We start from the raw sequence: 18,855 nt of genomic DNA, 5'->3' as shown, positions 1-18,855 counted from the left end.
CGAAGTAATCCATGTGCTAACAAGCCTGACTTCACCTGACTTACAACCAGGTTTGCGGAACAGGCATGGTAGGGCCCTGACCCCGTAAGTATGCGGAAGGGGTATGGTACGGATGTGACAGTACCGAGTACTGCATGAGAGGACTGGCATACACGTGAGAGGCATGCGAGCGAGAGCCATGAGAGAGCGACGTGACAGCCACGTGGTAGATGATGATACTATGGATGGCTGTCCATCTAGGCTCTGCAATCGCCTCCCCCTCTTCGAACTGACCGGACCAAAACATCATGACTCGTTTCTTCTCATATCTATGTATCTCGTAGCATGTGACATGCTTTGCGAATGGCAACTGTCGTGCCATCAATATTAGCGGCCTCGAAAGGCGAAAAATGATCTCCTGGAATGTCTAGTACTTCGACTCCCGTACCAACGAGATCCTTCCAAGCATCGACGCAGATGGAGATGTCGCTTCGGTCATGTAGCCACGGATTCTCCGGTAAACCATCCACGCCTAAGTCCAATCCTTGGGAAGATATCAACAGTACAATTCGCGGCATGGGGCCCTCTCGTGAGGGTCGATATTGACCCAGTAGCGCAGCCCGACGTAGATTGTTCCGCATGGAGAGGCTTGCGATGGCGCTTTCGAGTTCAGCAGCTTCTGGAGTTCGAGGTCTCGATGATGACTTCCGTCTCGTTGCCGTGGCCAGCTCGATCGTCTCGCGAGCAATGGGTATGTGGTCTTGTGCGGGTGGCGGGTCGATCATGACTGCGCCTAGTATGTTCATGTTGACATCGTCTGAGCCCAGCAATATACGAGCAGCCTCGAATGCAACGACTCCTCCGAATGACCACCCAGCAAGGATGATATCTCTCGTCGCAGATTTGGAGATATGCCTGCTGATCATGGCTGAGTAGTCTCTGGCCGCTTCCTCGATTGACGTCCAGTCATCTTTGCAGTCGGCTAGCAGACGACCGTCCTGAATCGTGAAGACGTTCGCTCCCAGCGAGTCTAGACGATTGTACTCGTAACACAAGCCACCGCCCGGATGGACGAGGTAGATTGGTGGAGCATTGGAGGAGTCCTTGTGCCGTTGTATCTGCTCGGGCGTGTTGTGAGCGGCGCCAAATCGACGTTGCAGAACTTGTCGCATATCTTCGGATAAGTGAGGCTCGGAGGGCTCTTCCGCCTTCGTGTGGGATAATGCATTCCGTGGACATGCCTTCGATGATAATGTGCCTACTCTGAACATGTCAGCCATGAGATTGCATTCCGACGACATGTTCACCGCGCCCTACCTGACTTCGACGTTTTGCGTGTAACAGCAGGTGAAATCTCACCACGAGACGCACTTGCACTGATCAGGGCTTCCATGTCGCCTACGGTCTTGCATGCAGACAGCTCGGCGACGGTAGGCTTCTGTTCTTCCATCGCTTCTTCCAATTTCCTATCAAGCTCAAACATCATGATGGAGTCCACCCCCATCGCCGCCAAGGTGGTACGCGTGTTGATGTTCTTCTGGTCAACGCCTGTCGCCTCGGAGAGAATGGTGATGACGGTATCCTGAGTCGTGGTTGGACTTCGGGAGGTCGTGGGACTGCTGGAGCTGCGTGTGGGTGAAGTGCTCGATGAGATACTCAATGATGGCTCAGGTGGAAGGATCTCTTCGCGTTGCCTTGTGGGATTACAAGAGGCCAGAAGAGCGTTTCTACTTTCTCGTGATGGTGCTGCTTGTGAGGCGAACTCGAATGCTGCCCGGAGCTTCGAAAGCTTTGCTCGTCGAAATTCCATCCCTCTAATGACGGCGATGATACCGTCTCTGTCCACGGCATGGGCATCTGCCAAAATAGTGTTCTCGCCGTCGGTGTTGGTGAAGTTGCTACAATGAACGTCGAAGCTCTGTCCTGCGCCAATGTCCTTTCGGAACAGTATCGTTGATTGAATGTGGTGACAAATACATACCGTGTCGTTGTCGACATTCAGATTGGCGGCAAAGCCGGCGATATGTAGCATCGTATCCAGCAAGATCGGTTGACCGGCGTACGACGACTCTTCAGCAGGCGGCAGTACACAGCGGGCGAAGATCTCCTCCAAGCTTCCATCCAGATAGATCTTCTTCACCCCTTGGTATACGGAACTGTAGTCGACCACTCTGCTGAAGATTTTGTCGTACATGATTGCCGTCGAGAGGGTCTGATGATCTCCCGTCTGGAACATGACTTTCCGCCGAGCAAGAGCCTGCTCTTTGACCCGCAGCTTGGAACTTGCTTGGGATTGGGGTTGCTCTTTGATGATTCCCGAGCAATGGACTTTGGTATCGGAATTGGGCGTTGCATAGCTCGATACCGTGAAAGGCGTGATGCCTTCCACCGTCTCCTCCCGTTCGAGGGTGATCCTGATCGTATCTGTTGCCCCTTCGATATAAATGAGCGGCCTCAAGAATTTGATAGCAGACAGTTTGAATACGACCATCTCTGCATCAGAGCCTCGGAGACATGTGATGGCAGCGAGCACCATCTCCGTGTATACGGAAGCTGGACAGAGAGCAGTGCCACAAACCAAATGTCCTTTCATCATGGTGGCCAGATCCTGTATCGGGGTCTCGTAGATCGCTTCGGAACTATTCAGCGTGTCTACTCGACTGCGAAGCAGCGTGAATGGGGTCCGGTTGATGTTTGACTGGTCTTGCTGCTGCTGCTGCTGCTGCTGCTGTTGATGTGGTGTTTCTCGAGGTAGTGGCACAAAGTACCGCTGCTGATCCATGGGCGATAGGGGCAAATCGATGAGCTTCGGCTTGCTGGGAAGAGACTCGAACAGCGACCGCCACGCGATTCTCGGGAGACCGTCTCGGTATAGGGAAGAGAAGAGGTCTGCGAGGGTCTGATCCGCAGGCTTGTTCTTCCTCAAAGGGGCCGATCGTTCGGTGATCCCATGCTGAGCGATCTGTATCGTATTAGCTCCGTCTTCTCAAACCCCATAGATACAGGCGGCAAGATATTTACCATCGGTAGAAGCATAGGGTGCGGTCCAATCTCTATCCATCTTGCCGTCATCAAAGCTTCGTCTTGGAAAAGTGCATCTTTGATACTGCCGCTGAACGCGACCACTTCTTTACAATGCCGTGCGATATACTCCGGGTTGAAGATGCTCCTTTCGCCTGCCTGAACGATTCGCCCGAGCACATTGCTAGCAATCGGTATCGATGGTACGGCGAACGAAAGCTTCGCCGCGGCTGTTTTCAGTTCTTCCAGCACCTTGTCGAGAGCCGCGGAATGGTATGCGACTGGCACGTCGAGGCGTGTAGCTTTCCTTCCACTCTCCATCAAAACGTACTCTTCCAGTTGTTCCAGGTCTGCCACAACGCCTCCTACGACACAGTCGGAAGGAGAGTTCTCGCAAGATATGGACACTTGGGAAAACTGCTCCAAGCGGAGTATGTCCTGCCGTACCAGTGCAGCCGGCATGTTGATGGCTAGCATCGAGGTTTGAAACAGATTGCACTTCTCGACAATAAGACGTGCTCGCTCTGCCACGAGCCATAGCCCACTCTCGAGATCAAGCACGTCTGCAATGACCAGAGCTGCAAACTCTCCGAGAGAGTGTCCTGCGACCAGTGCCGGCTGGACTCCCAGCCGGACCAGAGACCTCGCCAAGGCCACTTCGAGCACGAACACACCACACTGCAGAGATCTCATGACACAAACGTCCCGGATATCGAGAGTTTCCTTATTCTCAGGCTGAATCACGTTTAAGCAACCAGGATGGCCCCAACCGAGGAGAAGCTCATGGCAGCGAAGGACCGTCTCCTGGAAAGTCGGCAGCAATCTCAGCAGATCCTGGCCCATACCCACGAATTGCGAGCCTTGGCCACTGAAAAGGAAGACGACAGATGGCTGCTGATCCGGTACTTCGACAATACGAGCAGTCTCCAGCCCATGGACCAGTTGCGGAAGCGAGGCCGCAGTTATAGACAGTCGGTGACTTTGCAGTACTCTGCGCGCAGTGCTGGTATAGCAGATGTCCGACAGTCGAATGTCCTCATTTTGGGGGTGTTGGATAAAACTGAGCATCTCATCGCGAGCGCGCTCGAGCAACTGTTCGTTTCTGGCCGAACAGCCATAGACATACGCGATGGGCTCATGACTAGCCATCTGATCCGTGCCATCGTCGATGTGCTCCTGCAACAGCAAAGCTCCGTTGGAACCTGCAGCCTAAGAAACAGCGAGACTATGTCAGTGTTTCCTTTCGATTCTCATCTCGAGTGGGGGCGAGGCACTTACTCCAAAGTTGTTCAAAAGAGCGGTTCTCTTGCCTGGTGCCGTCCAATCGACGGCGTCCGTAGTGATATAGGTGCCATCCGTGCCTAGCTCTGCAATTGCCGGGTTCAAGTTATGGAGTAGAGCCTGTGGCGGTATTCTTCTGTGCCGCAACATCAACAGTAGCTTGGCCAATGCCGCACCTCCTGAAGCCGCTTCCAGGTGGCCGATGTTGCTCTTCAGGGATGTCACATGAAGCTTGTTCTCCGGCCTTCGTCCCTGGGCGAAGACTCCTCGTATACTCCTGAGTTCGTTCGGGTCTCCTGCTTGAGTGCCGGTGCCTGCGTGGGGGAGAGAGGAAAGCCAACAGTAAGCTAGTGTCTGCTGAGAGAATACATGGGCTGAAAGGGATCAATACGTACCATGTGCCTCCACGACAGTCACATCGTGTGGTTCCACGTCAGCAGTGGTGAGTAAATTCTTGAAGAGTCTCTCTTGGGTTGGTGCGTGCGGATGCGTAATGGAAGACGTCAGTCCAGACTGATTGAGTGCAACACCCTTGATCACGCCAAGAATTCGATCGTTCTCCACGATGGCATCGTCCAGGCGCTTGAGTACAAACGAGGCACACCCTTCACTTCGACAGTAGCCATCGGCAGTCTCGTCAAATGCTTTGCACTGGCCCGTGGCACTGAGAAAATGTGCTTTGTCGAGGCCCAGATACATGTCCGGGCTCGTGATCACATTCACTCCGCCTGCGATCGCTGCACGACAATCGCCTGCAATCAATGCTCTGGCAGCCTGGTAGATAGCTGCGAGCGAACTGCTGCATGCAGTATCCACGGTTATGCTCGGTCCGGACCATTGAAAGGCATATGAGATCCTGCCACTAATGAAAGCCCGCAAGGTTCCTGGCGAGTAGTAGACGTCAATATTGTTTCGTAGATTGTCCACGTAGTCCAGCGTGGCGCTGCCAACGAAGCAGCCGAACGTTTCTCTGGAAAAGGACGGCGAGGAGTCGGGAGCATAGCCGGCGTTCTCCAACGCCCTGTAGACCGTCTGCAGCATCAGACGTTGTTGAGGATCGATGGAGGAAGCCTCTCGTGGACTGATACCGAAGAGCTGACAGTCGAATTGGAACGGATCGTCCAGGAAATTTCCGTATTTCGTGCCCATCGAACGGGCTTTGTTCGTAGGCTTTCCACCATGGCCAGTATAATAGTCATCGATGTGAAAACGATCAGATGGGAGCTATCAGATTGTTAGCACGTTCTCGTTTAGTCGTTCTTCACGGCGGAATACCTCAGAGCAGCTGTTAATGCCGTTGATGAGATTTTGCCACAGCTTGTCCATATCCGGTGCGCCCGGCAGGTCAATGCCAACACCCACGATGGCTATGTCGTTTTCAGTCCAGCTGTTCGGCCCTGCCCACTGCGACACATCTCGGACTTCAACGCCCGAATTGCTGTACTCGTGTCTTGTCAAGGCACCGTAGCCAGGCCCATAATTCCAGATGGCGATAGGAGAATCGGGAGTGCCGTGTGTCGTAATATCGAGGAGCGTTTCCTGCACAGCCATCCAATTTGTCGGGGCAGATAGTGTCATCTCCAGTACCAATCTGAGCAGGTCACTGCCATCTTCACTATACTCAGAGGTAACTGTAGACCCATCCACAGTAGATAGCAGTGGTACCAGAAGACTGCTTGTCGATGGAAATGCGAGATTTCGAGCGCTCATTTCCTTCAAGACGATAGCCGACTGCGCAGGCCCGTGAGTCTTCTCATGGTAGAGCGAATGGATATTGGTGGACTTCGTGCTGCATTTTCTCGGTAACCCGGACTCTACGAAACGTTGCAAAGCACTACCCGGCCCCGAGATCGTGACACAAGCGGCGGAATTGATCGAACTGACGAAAATGGGTAGTTGCTGCTCCTATGTACGGTCAGTGGAATGCTACAAAGAAGCCCAAATATCAGGGAGTCCATAGATGTATGTACCTGGGACTCATATGTCGATAGAACGCTGAGCATCTCCTCGTTCCCGATGCCCGCCACGATGATACTCCACGGAAGTCCAGATGGTGACGAACTGATCTTCATTCGCATATGATGGCTGGCTAGGCCGATCAGAACAGCGGCTCGGAAGCATTGCTCTGCACGCGACAGGAACTGTAGGCCGTCAGCGGACGTGGCAACAGCGACTGCGGTCAGTAGGCCGACGCAGAAGCCGCCCACTGCTACTGTTGTGGCAATATGGGAATTTTCTCCTCTTTCTTCGACGAGTGCCTGATAGCGTAGCGACTGTACCACAAACAGTGTGGCATTCTGGACTGTGGGGTTGCCGCGATATCGATGGCATGGTTCGATCAGATTTCGCGGCTTCTGGAAGTCGTCGAGATCAATCGCGACACTTTGTCCATGCTCCGAGAGAGCCCTCGATACTTCATCAAGGAAGACGTGATGGCAAGCTTCGAGCAAGACGGTGCAACGTGGGAGTCTACTGTCTCGGAGTGCTTGATCTCGGGTGGAATCATCGAAGAGCACATCGGAGCCCAGTCCAGCAAAAATGGGTATTCTCTTCATCGTTGCATCGACTAGTCCATGACTTGCATATGGTTCGTGGTGACAGTATCGACAGTATAGGGATGCTGGACTGAGCCGAGTGCGTGAAAGTAGAATGGGGCGATCTGATGGTGATCCGAACTTTGAATATTGGCGATATTGGTAATGATGCTCAAGAAGACATGTTATGGACCGATATGAGTCTGGCCACTGCAATCAGCCCTCATCAGCAACGAATGTAACGCTCGGTGAAATGGTGAAACGGCCAGGATCTCCGGCATGATCTGCATCCGGCTGATTAGGCTTTTGCGGACGACACTCTTAAGCTGCAAATCGCTTGTACCTCGTAGGCAGTCAGAGACTCTAGATCCTCGCGCTGCAGCTCGACTGCTGTACATTACACGAGTACCTGTGTGGGACACCGAGATTAACGTCGAAAGCCCGATGTTTCTAGCCTAGTCGAACGACCTGGATATACAGGGAGTAGGAAGGGGGCCCGAGAACCCGGTCCCTGACCAACAACGCAACAAGGTCATCGTGTGAGACTTAGTCACTTAGAGTTCGTTGTCCTGCACCGTTGACCAGGAATCTGATCATGCATGTTCACAAGCTTATCGAACACCACACGCGCACGCACGGTGACGCACCCAACAGCAGGCAGTCTTTGGAGCCGAAGCAGGGAGCCACGTCGTCCGGGAGTCAAGAGCCGACAGTTGACACCTGCGTGACATAGATATCAAGAGCGGACTTGGCGTTGAGTTTTAAAGGCTGGCTGGCAACACATTCTGAGCCTAACAACCACACCTGCTGCTGTTACAACCCCCCCGCCATGGCTTTGAATGTGGCACAAGCCGAGGAGCTGCGGCGCCTGGCTGCTGATGTCAACGATGCCGTCGAGGCCCGCATTCGGGGGGAAAGGGGTGCGATCGAAAGGATTCGAAGGACTACGCAGAGTGTTCAGATGTCCGGCATGGGCCCGTTTGAGTATTGGGCACACCAGTTGTGGCAGCCATTGAAGAACATTTGTCTTGTGATGGCACAGGAAATGGGCGTACTTCCTCGACTCAATGCACACGATGGCCCGGCGACTGCGCAAGACATCGCCAGGAGTCTTGGCTCGGAAGATCTATTGATATGTGAGTGAGCGGCGCCCCAAGCACAGTCCGTACTATACTCCCGCTCATCTGTGCAACAGCCCGTCTGCTGCGCGTTCTCACATCCGTCGGGATCGGCGAAGAGGTTGCCGCGAACACGTACAAGTCCAACCAGATTAGTGAAATCGCAGCAAGCGCAGGAGGCCAAGCAGGGGTTAAATTTCTGAATGAGCTGCTGTTTTCCGTGGCAGCACGAATCGTTCCGTACATGCGAGAGCATGGATTCAAGCAGTTTCCGCAGCGACCACAGGAGATGGATCCCACCCAGTTTGCCTTTGACGGACGAATGATGTGGGACTATCTCAAAGATACGCCCGAGATGAAGAATTCCTTCGATACACTCATGCGAGAGAACCGTTCGGGGAATAAGCCGTGGTTTACGATCTACCCCTTTGCAGCGGAGATGGGCGCGGCATGTCAAGATGCAAATGAGGTGTTACTCGTCGATATTGGCGGTAATCGTGGCGCCGATATTCTGGACTTTCATCAAACGCATCCGGATCTGCCAGGCCGTCTCATTCTGCAGGACCTCCCCGAGACCATTGCAAACGTGGACAAGGCGGCGATGAGTGGGATTGAACTGCAGCCATATGACTTTTTCACGCCACAACCAGTCCAGGGCGCCAAGGCCTATTTCTGGCGCTGGATTCTGCACGATTGGGACGATGCGTCGATTCGCAAATTCCTCGACAACACCATCCAGGCCATGAGTGCAGATAGCAGGCTGTTGATTGAGGAGTTTGTTCTTCCCGACACTGGAGCAGACGCCAAGGCCAGCCACTTGGACATTATGATGATGCTGTATCATTCTGGCATGGAGCGCACACTGAGCCAATGGCAGGCACTGCTCACCAGCTGTGGGCTCCGCATTGTCAAGGTCTGGACGCGACCGGATACCGATTCCAGTGTATTAGAGTGCAAGGTAGCCACAGCCAACAGTATCTGATCTGCGCTGTCGTGAGGAGGGAGAGGAGGAGGAGGAGGAGGGTGGGGGATGGGGAGGGAGCGGTAGATGGGGAGGAAGAGGATGATGTTGATGTTGATGATGTTGATGTTGATGATGATGTGATAGATGAATACAGGATGGTATCGTAGATCTGGTCAAGGTGCATTGATTAGGTCATGTACATGGACGTTCTTCCATACCTGTAGGAGGTAATTGTCGTTTCCGGGTGTGCAGATTAGTCAGCGTCTAGCCAAGACCGGCACGCTTGAAGCCAAAGGCGGCGGCGGTGTTGTCGGTGGTGGCGGTGTTGGCGGTGGAGGAGGCGATGTTGGCGGTGGTGGGCGGTGGTGGGCGGTGTGGACGGTGAGGTTGTTGTCATGGCGAGGAGAGAGCGTGATGGCGTGATGGCGTGAGTGAACAGCTGATTTCTCATTTCTCATTTCTGATTTCTGATTTCATGTGAAGATGCTCGCCGGCTGACTCGGCTCCACCAGATGAGGTAGGTACAGCCGGTCCCTCCTACAGCCTTCCGACATTCACCGACCACCGCGTCTACACTCTACACTATAACGTGCTTCCTCTCACCTTTCACCCACAGACACCTCCCTCCACTACCAATACCACTACCTCCACCTCTACCGTACTCACCGTTCCGCTTTCTCCGAATTTCTCACGTCTTCGCCGACCAGCGCCCAACCCTCGATCACCGTCAACCCGCTTCGACACGCTCACCGAGACTGCAGCCATATATCCCGGAAGCGGCATCACCTTCAGTTACCCATTGCCTGGCAACAACCACACAATCACACACACACAACACACTCAGAGATCATCAAAATGCAGGCAACACGACGCCTGCTGCAGCACCGTCAGCCCATGATCAAGTTCCTTGGCAAGCGCTCCATACCACAGCGTACGTCACGCCGCCAGAGCCGTACATATATATGTACCTACTGCGGAAGCCAAATTAATGTCTGAGATACAGAACTTGATCACACTCCCAAGCCCCACCCCGAATCTCCTTCCCACCATCTCCCGTCATCATTCGCAAACTACAGACAACAGGCGACTCAACACGGACCTCTCAAGAGTGGCTCGGCACCGGCAGGCGGACCAAGTGCCGCTCCTGTCAACCCATATGGAGCAATTGGAGGCAAGAGCGCGAAGGAACTGGGGCCCATCAAGCTCGCAAAGGGTGAGGTCGCGAACAGGAGTGATCTGCCCAAGCGTTTCCACAGGACGGCTTGGAGTCAGGCGGAGATTGAAGCGATTGAGAGCGGAGGCGCGAGCATGTTCGCTTGAGAGGTGGAAGACGAATTGCGCATGATGAAGATGTGCATACGGTATACCAGAATACGCGATGCGATACAATATCGTAGGGACCGGTATAGGAGAAGCGCAGAACCCTGCGTAGCGATATCGAGTCCATCGAGAGAACTACCCACATGGCCTCGACTTCGACGCGTGGAGATGATCATGAATGAAGATGAGGTATATTATGGAACGGTGGGAAGTCGGTACAGCAGGCGGTCCGAACTCTTGTGCATTATCAGTCGGGCACGCTCATAGTGAAAGAAAAGAAAATAAAGCTCTGCCACGAATGGCATCAAGAAATGTTGTCTGCCGTAGTCTTCAGTTTTCCATCACCACTTGACAGACGAAAAGCAGCGACACGGCGGTGCATGCTGGCTACACATGTCTGCGCAGTGTAGCTGCTGCTTCTCGAGATACCTGTAGGATCCTACCTTACCTATCTACCTGACTGACCCCTCATGAACATTCACCTCGACCTTGATGTTCGCCGGAGGATGGCTCAGCGCCCACCGAATCCCATCATGCATCACCCGATCATAATCTCGACACAGCGACAACTTTTGCACCCCAAATCTCCGAAAGCCATGCGGCACACCCTTGAAGAGATGCACATCGGTCGGCACACCATTCTCCGCCAGCACATTTGCATACAACAATGCCTCGTCCCTCAGGGGATCCAGCCCGGCGATTCCAAACGTGGTCGGAGGGAGTCCGTGAACTTCTTCGGGTGATGCAGCAAGGATGTTGACACGGCGATCCGAGGCGAGAGGAGCTTGGGAGTGGACCAGGTCGTTGAACCAGTTGATCTTGCTCACGGGGAGCACTGGCGCGAATTCGTTTTCTTGGTACGAGGATCGATGGTGCATGTCACTCCGATGTTTGAGTTGATCTTCGTGTGCCATGTGTGCGAGGCCCGGGATCATGAGGACTTGTCCTTTGATATTCGCAAACGAGGATGCGTTCTCGCGCTTCTTGGTCAGTGTCAGGGCTGCTGCGAGGTGTCCGCCTGCCGATACGCCGCCTACGACCACGTGTGTGGGATCTCCGTGGAAGGATTTCGAGGCATGAGCGACGACCCACTCGAATGCATCTTCCGCGTCGTGCCATGCGGTGGGATATTTCCATTCGGGAGAATGGCGGTAGTTGAGGTTGAAGACGACGACATCGGATGCGAGGGCTATCCGTGCACACGTTGCGTCTTCGGAGTCGAGCGTGCCGAAGAGGAAGCCTCCTCCGTGAAAATGAATGTAGATGGGAAGGGTGATGTGCAGTGGTATGGTCGTGGGTCGATAGCTGCGAGCGGAGAGGATATGGCCATCCCGGGCGGGTACAGAGTGGTCCTGGAGGGAGATTTGGTCTTTGAGAAGACTAAACTCCTCTCGCGAGGTCATCTCGCGCCCTTGATTTGTGGCTTTCTTGATCTCTTCGACGCTGCTCGAGTCGGGTGGGCTTGCGGGAAGTGTTGCCAATACATCGAGGAGCTCTTGGCTTGCGCCGCCATACTGCGAGAAGTCGCTCATTATGATCGAATGTGAATTGTGATTTCTGCGTTCTGGTCAACGGTTGGACTATTTGTACCTACCTGATTCACCTACATGTACCACAAGACATCTTGAGAAGAGGACCCAGAACTACATGTAAGGGCGAACTGGAGCTTCCCCGCTTTTCCAGCTTGCGTCATTGGTCAGCTCAGGCATGGTTGTCGAGATGTCGAAATTTGGAAATTTCCTAGCAACATCTGTAGCTGTGTAAGGTATGTATATCGCGAGAGTGCTGCATGCCAAGCTCGGTATGGTGGCTGACAACTCTTCCCACTGTGGAAAGGGTCTTGCTGTCTTGCTTGGAATCAAAGACCTTGACATTCACTTCAACAAGTGCCTATTTAGTCTCCTTCATTTGCTTCAGCAACTTGAGCAACGGCAGAGGACGGGCGAACTAGGAGTGAGACGGGTTCCTTGATGAGCTGTCGAGTGCCACAAGTCCAAGCAATACATAGGTACCTAGTCGTTCTTTCGAAGCGATGAAAGGAGTGAGTATGCACTGTCAGTCAGATCAGGCTGCTGGGATCGGAGCACTTGCTCATTGAGAATCTCATACATAGATACGTGCACATTGCATGCGGTCGCTCAAAGGACCCGCAAGAACAAATCCGGTGTAGTGCTACTGCTGCTGCGGCGGCGGCGGCGGCCGTCTTCTCCGTTCCCTCATCTCAGGCTGCTGCTGGGGGGCAGCAGCACCAGACCTCTCTTGTGCCTGTTTCGGTCGCGCCCTCTCCTGTGGTTGTGCCCTTCGTTTTTGTGCAGGCGCCTGCTCCATCTCTGAAACCGGCTGTTTCGGAACTTTGATACTTGCTTCCCTCGCTTCTCGTACCTCCTTCTTACTCAAGCCCAGTGTTTCGGCATATTCGCCGAATGCGAGCAGGATCTGTTCCAGCCCCGTCTTGAGCACGTCCAGTAGTTCATCAACTGCTGCGATATTTCTGTCTCGCTCTTGCAGAAATTCGACGTCTGTCCAGTGTGGTTGTACTTCTTGGACATACCTCTCAACGGCTATGATCGTTGATGTAAAGGTCCGCGTAATGTTGGCGATGTCCTTCTGCGCTTGACCGTAGTCGTCTTCTTTCAAAGACAGAACCGCAAGTTGGCTCAGCGACTTGGCAGCATGCATGATGGTGGTCTTCTGACTACTCGGAGTGCCAAAAACGACTGCATTGACCTTCTTCGCAAAAGTCTGGCGAAAAGGGATGCCGATTGGCATTTTCAATAGCTCCACCAGCTGACCACTAGCTTGCCTCTCCAGGTGCTGAGGTCGCAGGCGTTCTTGATACTCCTGTGGCAGGACTTGGTCTTTACTCCACTCGATCGCTCTCTGCGCGCGAGGGAGGATGGGATTGTGAGCGCCAGGCTGTTGTCCCATAGATCGAGCCAGGTTACCAACCGTATTGTAGAAGTCGGGTTTCCGGCTCGGACTTTGTAGAGCACCGTCGTTGATGACTTGGCGATCGGCAATTCTTTGCAGTCCCATGTCAACTTGGGCATGTGGCATGACTGGCGGCTGCTGAGCGCGTATGTTCTGTTCATCCTGCTGTTTTTGATATTCGGCGGGCTGGTTCGCCAGATTGATACGGCCTTGGACACTTTTGACTTCATCCAGGCACAGCTTGCAGATTTGCGACCACGTGCTGCCTGTACTGCGATCGACTTCGGTGAAGATGGTCTTTCGGCGTACTTCGTACTGCGTCGTGATCAAGAATAGCTCCCATAACGCAAACGCCTTGTTGACTTCCTTCTTGCTCTTCAGGCCGGTCAGCAGACTTCCATTGGGATCCTTGCTCTTGTGTAGTATGACGCCATTCGCGTCCTGGACTTGGCTGGTCAATGTCTGCCCCTTCCGCAGCGGTGGTTGCGATGTAAAGACGTCGAATGTGGCATTGGACACTTCCCACAATGAGACGAGCATTAAGGAGGAGAACAACGCTTGCGGGACGAGTAAAGTGAGATGCTGCACACCACTCGGGGCGGCGTTTGATGGCAAATCGCTGTAGAAGATGCTGGCGAAGGAGTATGTCACTCTCCAAGCAAAGCGTCTCAGGATGGTGTAGTAAATGGTGGGAGGGAATATGCATATGGCGATGATGGTCAGATTGACCGACCTCGCGACTATTGTCTTTGCCCTGGCGGCCAGTTCTCGAACCGGTGTGGGCATACCACGTGCATACGAGACAGCAGAAGTGTCCTCCTTTTCATCCTCTCCAATGCGGACTCGATCGTAGTCGCGCCAGAAATGCAACACACTCTGTGCCACGGCCAAGGTCGAAAACATGCACCTCAACACAATGGGATTCTCATTCAGTCGTGGCCTCACCCAGTTGGGGTCTCCCACATCGACCATGACCAATTCAGCGGTACTGGCTCTCGACCAAATATAAATCTCCCCAAACAGAAAGCCACTTCCCCAGTACCAGAAGAGGGTATTGAGCGTGCTCGCCAGGGCCTTTGCACCCACCAATTTTCCATACAGCACCTGAGCCGGACTCGAGCTTGTTCGCTGTCCAATGTGCATGTTCGCCAGTCGCACAATAAACACCATCAGACAGGGCATGAAGAGCAGCAGCGCTCGCAGACCTGCAGGACCGAAAGGGAACCATGACCAGAAGAGGTGCGACGAGGTGGAGAGTAAGAAGGAGTCGATGAGGCAGAGGAGGAGAGTGATGCCGGCGGCGGAGCAGAAGCGGCGGTGCAGGGCGGGCGTGAGGAAGTCCTTGTACACTTTGATGCGATCCTGCTTCGGTGGTGCTGCTGCAGCGGAGCCTCGAGACGCGTGCTGGAGGAAGTTGGCGGAAGACGTCGTCGTCGCGGCGGTGGTGGTGGTGGCGGTGGCGGTGAGGGTTCGGGTGGCCATTTCGAACGCGGAGTGTGTGTACACAGCAGCGGTCTATTCCATGGTGGTGATGAGGGAAGGAGGGAGGGGGAAGGAGGGGTGACTGTCGCGATGCTGGACCGAAGTGAATAATTATTGATCGCTGTTGCTAGGAAGGTGCCAGCCATAAGCACGTGCAGTAAACATGGATTAAGCTTTCCCGCGGTGGAGCTAGAACGAGCCAAGATCGGCAGGCACGTCATGCGCGTTGCTTCCGCGCGCCAGGCATCTGTCTCTCTCTCTCTCCCCCATCTCCTCTATACCACAGACAGCGACACCAAGCAACAACACCTCTCGGAGAGACAACGAGAGAAGGAGAATAATGTCCTTTAACGACACGTCCAACTTGGAGTCCCAGCCGACCACATGGCGTCGCCAAGATGACCCCCAATACGCCGACGACCCCGAATACAACACCTTCACCACCCAACTCGGCGATAAGCTCTTCTCCCTCACCTCCAATATCTCCCGTCTGAGCAACCAAATCGCGCTTCTGGGTACGCGTCGCGAAACAGATCGGGTGCGCGAACGTGTGCAAGACTTGCTCTCGGAAACCCAAGATGGCTTCAAAGAGGTGGGAGAGGGGCTGAAGAGGGTGCAGGGCTGGCATGATCTGGGGCCGAGCCAGAAGTATACGGCGGGAAAGTTGGCCACCGAGTTTCGTGCGAGTCTGGATGAGTTCCAAGGGCTGCAAAGGTCAGCTCTGGAGAAGCAGAGAGCGAGTCAGACTGCTGCGAAGGCTGCTCTAGATGCGGATGGGGGAGGTTTGATGTCGCCGGGAGGAACGCAGATGGGCGGGCAGCAACAACAGCTACAGCAGCAGCAGCAGCAAGAACAACTCCGTCTGGCTGATCAGAGCGAAGTCGACTTTCAAGAATCTCTCATCATTGAACGGGAGTCGGAAATCCGAAATATCGAGAGTAGTGTGAGTGAGTTGAACGAGCTGTTTCGAGATGTTGCCACGATGGTGCATGAACAGGGCGGACAGTTGGATATCATTTCGGAAAATGTGACGAGTACGAGAGACGACACGAGGAATGCGGATCAGCAGTTGAGGACTGCCAGTCGACATCAGAAGAGCGCGAGGGGCAAAGCGTGTTGTTTGTTGATTATTCTGGCGATTATTCTCGCTATCGTGCTGTTGGCCGTGCTGGCCTGATGTGTGGTCGGAGCTATGTGTTTTGTTGTGTGAGAGCGTAGGTAATTACAGCATCCTTCAGGCGTCTCTGTCTGTGCCGTTAATTGTGGTCTATCTGTATTGTGGTATGTACAGAGGAGTATCGATCTTTTTAATGTCTGACTTCGTCAATCGCTAAGGACAGCGGTGGCGTCTGACCCTCTAGGCCGGGCTTTCAAAAAACCCTGTCATATATGTATCCTACAGGCGTCTCCGCTATGACTTGATCTCGTCACCTTATCATTGTTCTGGTGGAACAGTGACACGAAGCCGGTATGAGGTCAATGGAGTACCGTGTCGCCGGCTTCACCAACATTTGTCCTCGTTAGGGTTACGTTAGGGTTACCTAAAATTTATGGGACGTCGACCACGACCACGGTCAGGCGTGCAATCCACCATATGCTCAATTGATGTATGCAATGACATTAGATATTATATCAGTGACGTTTGAATCATTGCAATAGCGGTGTTGGACTTGGATGGCGAGTGTGCTGGAAGAGTCCCGAAATTGACTGGATTTGTGGAATACTGTATACGGGCATGTACATGTAAAGTATTCACATTTGCGGGTGTGTGATCTTGCTGTCCGTGGGTCGCTAGGTACAGGTAGGTCCCTACCTTAGGTATCCTTGCAGATAGGTACCTTATGTATCTCGAGCAACGCAAGAAGGAATGAGCTTGCGTTCTTCCAAGCACGCAGTCCCGAAGGCGTACAGATTACGTTCATCATATATCAGCAACAGATTCATGGCCGAATTGATCTGTCTATAGGGGATGTACGAGAAGTTTCAGGGAAAGAAAAAAGAAAAAGAAAAACAGAAAAAGAAAAAGAAGAAAGAGGAAAAAGTCAAGTGTCACACCAATGGCCCGTCGGCGTTGATTGACACTATAGAACGCCAAACACTAAACTCCTGATAATGCTGATCAAAACTCCGGATAGATGCTCCCCGTAAACCCCATGCTCCCCCTCCTATGCTCCCCCTCCCATGTCATGTCTCCTCCCCCATCTGAAACATTCATATTCGTTGCAGCGTCGTGAAGCCAATCAATCAATCAATCAATCGGTCAGTCAATCCACCTCCATCTACAAGGTGAGGACACCAGTAGTGGCGTTCCAGACACCAGGGCCGGCGCGGACGGCGACCGAGTCAGGGGTGGTCTTGCCCTGCTCGAGGTCGACAGTCATGGTGTTGGGTCCGCTGAGCACGAAGCAGTCGAAGCTGATGTGATGGATCAGCACACCGCACAAAGAAGATGTGTCATATGAAAACAAAAAGAAAAAAAAAAAAAAGAAAAACTGGAGAGAGTGGTGTGTGCACTTACATAGTCTGGTTACCGAGGCCCTCGAAATCGAAACCACCGACGTCGTGGGCCTTGCTCTCGTCGGCCACGGTGTATGGCACATCAATGCAGACGGTGGCCTCGCTGGGCTTAGCCTTCTTGCTGAGGAAGTCTACGGCATCTTCAGCGAAGAGCTCGGCGGCCTGTGATGATGTTTTGTCAGCATGTTGTTGTTGTTGTTGTTGTTGTTGTTATTGCCAGTAGCAACTGATGGGAAGGCTGCATCATCGTCATCATCATCATGTACCTTTTCGTAAGGCACGTCGCCTTCCGCGAGAGTGAGGTCGCGAGGAATCAAGCCAAACTTGCCCGCAGCCCATGTGGCCAAAGATCCGAGGCCGAAAGCCACGAAGCCGGCGAGACGCTTCTCGTTCTCGGCAACCGGCTGGGCGGCAGGAGCGGCAATGGCAGCGCCAGCGAAGGCAGCAGTGGCAACGACGGAGAAACGCATGTTGATGGTTGGGCTGGTTGGTTGGGCTTTAAAAGCTGTCGTGGGAGGGTGAGAGTGGTGGTGGTGGTGGTGGTGGTGGTGGTGGTGGTGGTGGTGATAAAGAGGCTGTTGGTGATGCTGTTGGTGATGCTGTTGGATGATGAGGATAGATTTGTGGATGAGGAAGCAAAGGGTATTTGTATCTTCTATTCGGGTGTGCTGCTATCTCGAATACGGCATATTGAGAAGCAATGGTGGACGGTTCATTGACGCTGCTTGCTTTAGCCCTCCGTTCTGATTGAGTCTCGGCTTTTCGCCATATCTGGTGGAGACTGGAGAGAGGGTGTCCTGATGCTGTTCGTTCGGGGTCTCAGTGTGTTCCCCGAAGCACAGAGCCACACAAATGGCATCGAAGTCGAGTGTGGAGCAGTCCGGTGGGCATCATGTGGACTACTCTGGGCTGCTAGTGGGCATAGTGTGTTCCAGATCGGACATTTCCTCCACGTGGATTCTTCTCTGCATGCTTCTGCCAAGACTGGGTGAGTGAGGCCATCGGCGTATGGGTGTGTGAGCTTGAAACGCTTCCACTGGCAGATCTGGGGCGTTCCGGTATTGATAGCAGAGCAGCACCATAGGGATCGCTAGTCACGTATTTCCATTCAGGAAGCCATGTTCACACAGTCCCGTTGGCTTGAGCACATCGTCTCTGCCTTGCATCCAAGTGTATATCCAGCACGAGAAGGTCGGCGAGCTGTAATAAGGTAGCGATTGGCAAAGCACGGCAGCCATAAGCAGCAGAAGGAGTGATCAGGTCGATGTCTGCACCTCCTGCTGCATCGTCGACTGGAGACGTGACCATGATGATGATTGATAATTCCCATGCCTGAAGGTATACCTGAAAAGGTGTAGGTGATGGAAATGGAGATGGGGATGGCTTCGGCACATTCATTAGGGGGACATGTCTCGTGCATAAGGCACAGAGGTTTGTTTTGACTATGGCATCCGAAATTGCCATGCGAGCCAATTGAGATTGCGTGAGAAGGCCATCGTGTCTATCGTGTCCATCAATGTCAGTCGGTATGTAGTACACTGCAGCAAAGGATCCCCTCTACTGGCGGAGTTCTCGAGGGCGCTCTGGAGAAGGGGACAGTCCCTCAGGAGACGCAGACGGGAACGAAGGAGCACTACACGACGATGACTACGTGTACGGAGGGGGGGGGGGGGGCTGTGGAGGAGGAGGAGGAGGAGGAGGAGGAGGA

At 53.5% G+C, this 18,855-nt stretch overlaps 7 protein-coding genes across 7 annotated transcripts; 2 read left to right on the top strand and 5 right to left on the bottom strand.

The window, feature by feature from the left end:
- Positions 1-102: 102 nt before the first annotated feature.
- On the bottom strand, positions 103-7,669 carry SEPMUDRAFT_151975 (ketoacyl-synt-domain-containing protein). The gene is made up of 7 exons (XM_016907164.1): positions 6,252-7,669; positions 5,557-6,186; positions 4,677-5,505; positions 4,279-4,595; positions 3,001-4,209; positions 1,297-2,941; positions 103-1,237 (listed from the first exon to the last, which is right to left on the bottom strand). Exons 1-7 carry the CDS (start codon positions 6,834-6,836, stop codon positions 309-311), a joined length of 6,144 nt encoding a protein of 2,047 aa, XP_016756397.1. The 5' UTR covers positions 6,837-7,669; the 3' UTR covers positions 103-308.
- Positions 7,645-14,581, top strand: SEPMUDRAFT_136472 (S-adenosyl-L-methionine-dependent methyltransferase; the record flags this gene model as incomplete). The annotated part of the gene is made up of 6 exons (XM_016902779.1): positions 7,645-7,951; positions 8,011-8,891; positions 9,514-9,688; positions 9,742-9,828; positions 9,901-11,982; positions 12,054-14,581. The coding sequence occupies 5 exons, from the start codon at positions 7,645-7,647 to the stop codon at positions 10,215-10,217; spliced, it is 1,767 nt and encodes a 588-aa protein (XP_016756395.1). The 3' UTR covers positions 10,218-11,982; positions 12,054-14,581.
- SEPMUDRAFT_73758 (uncharacterized protein) lies at positions 9,532-14,630 on the bottom strand (the record flags this gene model as incomplete). The annotated part of the gene is made up of 4 exons (XM_016910042.1): positions 9,532-11,982; positions 12,054-12,238; positions 12,327-13,562; positions 13,596-14,630. 2 exons carry the CDS (start codon positions 14,628-14,630, stop codon positions 12,390-12,392), a joined length of 2,208 nt encoding a protein of 735 aa, XP_016756394.1. The 3' UTR covers positions 9,532-11,982; positions 12,054-12,238; positions 12,327-12,389.
- Positions 10,670-11,749, bottom strand: SEPMUDRAFT_54368 (Abhydrolase_3-domain-containing protein; the record flags this gene model as incomplete). The annotated part of the gene is made up of 1 exon (XM_016909293.1): positions 10,670-11,749. The coding sequence occupies one exon, from the start codon at positions 11,747-11,749 to the stop codon at positions 10,670-10,672; it is 1,080 nt and encodes a 359-aa protein (XP_016756396.1).
- A 289-nt stretch (positions 14,631-14,919) lies between the features above and the next one.
- Positions 14,920-15,922, top strand: SEPMUDRAFT_151974 (t-SNARE). The gene has a single exon (XM_016907163.1). The coding sequence runs from the start codon at positions 14,971-14,973 to the stop codon at positions 15,805-15,807; it is 837 nt and encodes a 278-aa protein (XP_016756393.1). The 5' UTR covers positions 14,920-14,970; the 3' UTR covers positions 15,808-15,922.
- A 901-nt stretch (positions 15,923-16,823) lies between these two features.
- Positions 16,824-17,660, bottom strand: SEPMUDRAFT_151972 (uncharacterized protein). The gene is made up of 3 exons (XM_016907162.1): positions 17,414-17,660; positions 17,149-17,309; positions 16,824-17,045 (listed from the first exon to the last, which is right to left on the bottom strand). The coding sequence occupies exons 1-3, from the start codon at positions 17,615-17,617 to the stop codon at positions 16,910-16,912; spliced, it is 501 nt and encodes a 166-aa protein (XP_016756392.1). The 5' UTR covers positions 17,618-17,660; the 3' UTR covers positions 16,824-16,909.
- A 52-nt stretch (positions 17,661-17,712) lies between these two features.
- Positions 17,713-18,537, bottom strand: SEPMUDRAFT_151971 (uncharacterized protein). Its single transcript, XM_016907161.1, has one exon. It carries the CDS (start codon positions 18,475-18,477, stop codon positions 18,256-18,258), a length of 222 nt encoding a protein of 73 aa, XP_016756391.1. The 5' UTR covers positions 18,478-18,537; the 3' UTR covers positions 17,713-18,255.
- Positions 18,538-18,855: the final 318 nt, after the last annotated feature.

The sequence above is a fragment of the Sphaerulina musiva genome (genome assembly GCF_000320565.1).
Source record: "Sphaerulina musiva SO2202 unplaced genomic scaffold SEPMUscaffold_12, whole genome shotgun sequence".
Lineage (NCBI taxonomy): Eukaryota > Fungi > Ascomycota > Dothideomycetes > Mycosphaerellales > Mycosphaerellaceae > Sphaerulina > Sphaerulina musiva.
Note: the sequence above shows the minus strand (reverse complement) of the source record. Positions and strands in the feature narration are given on the sequence as shown.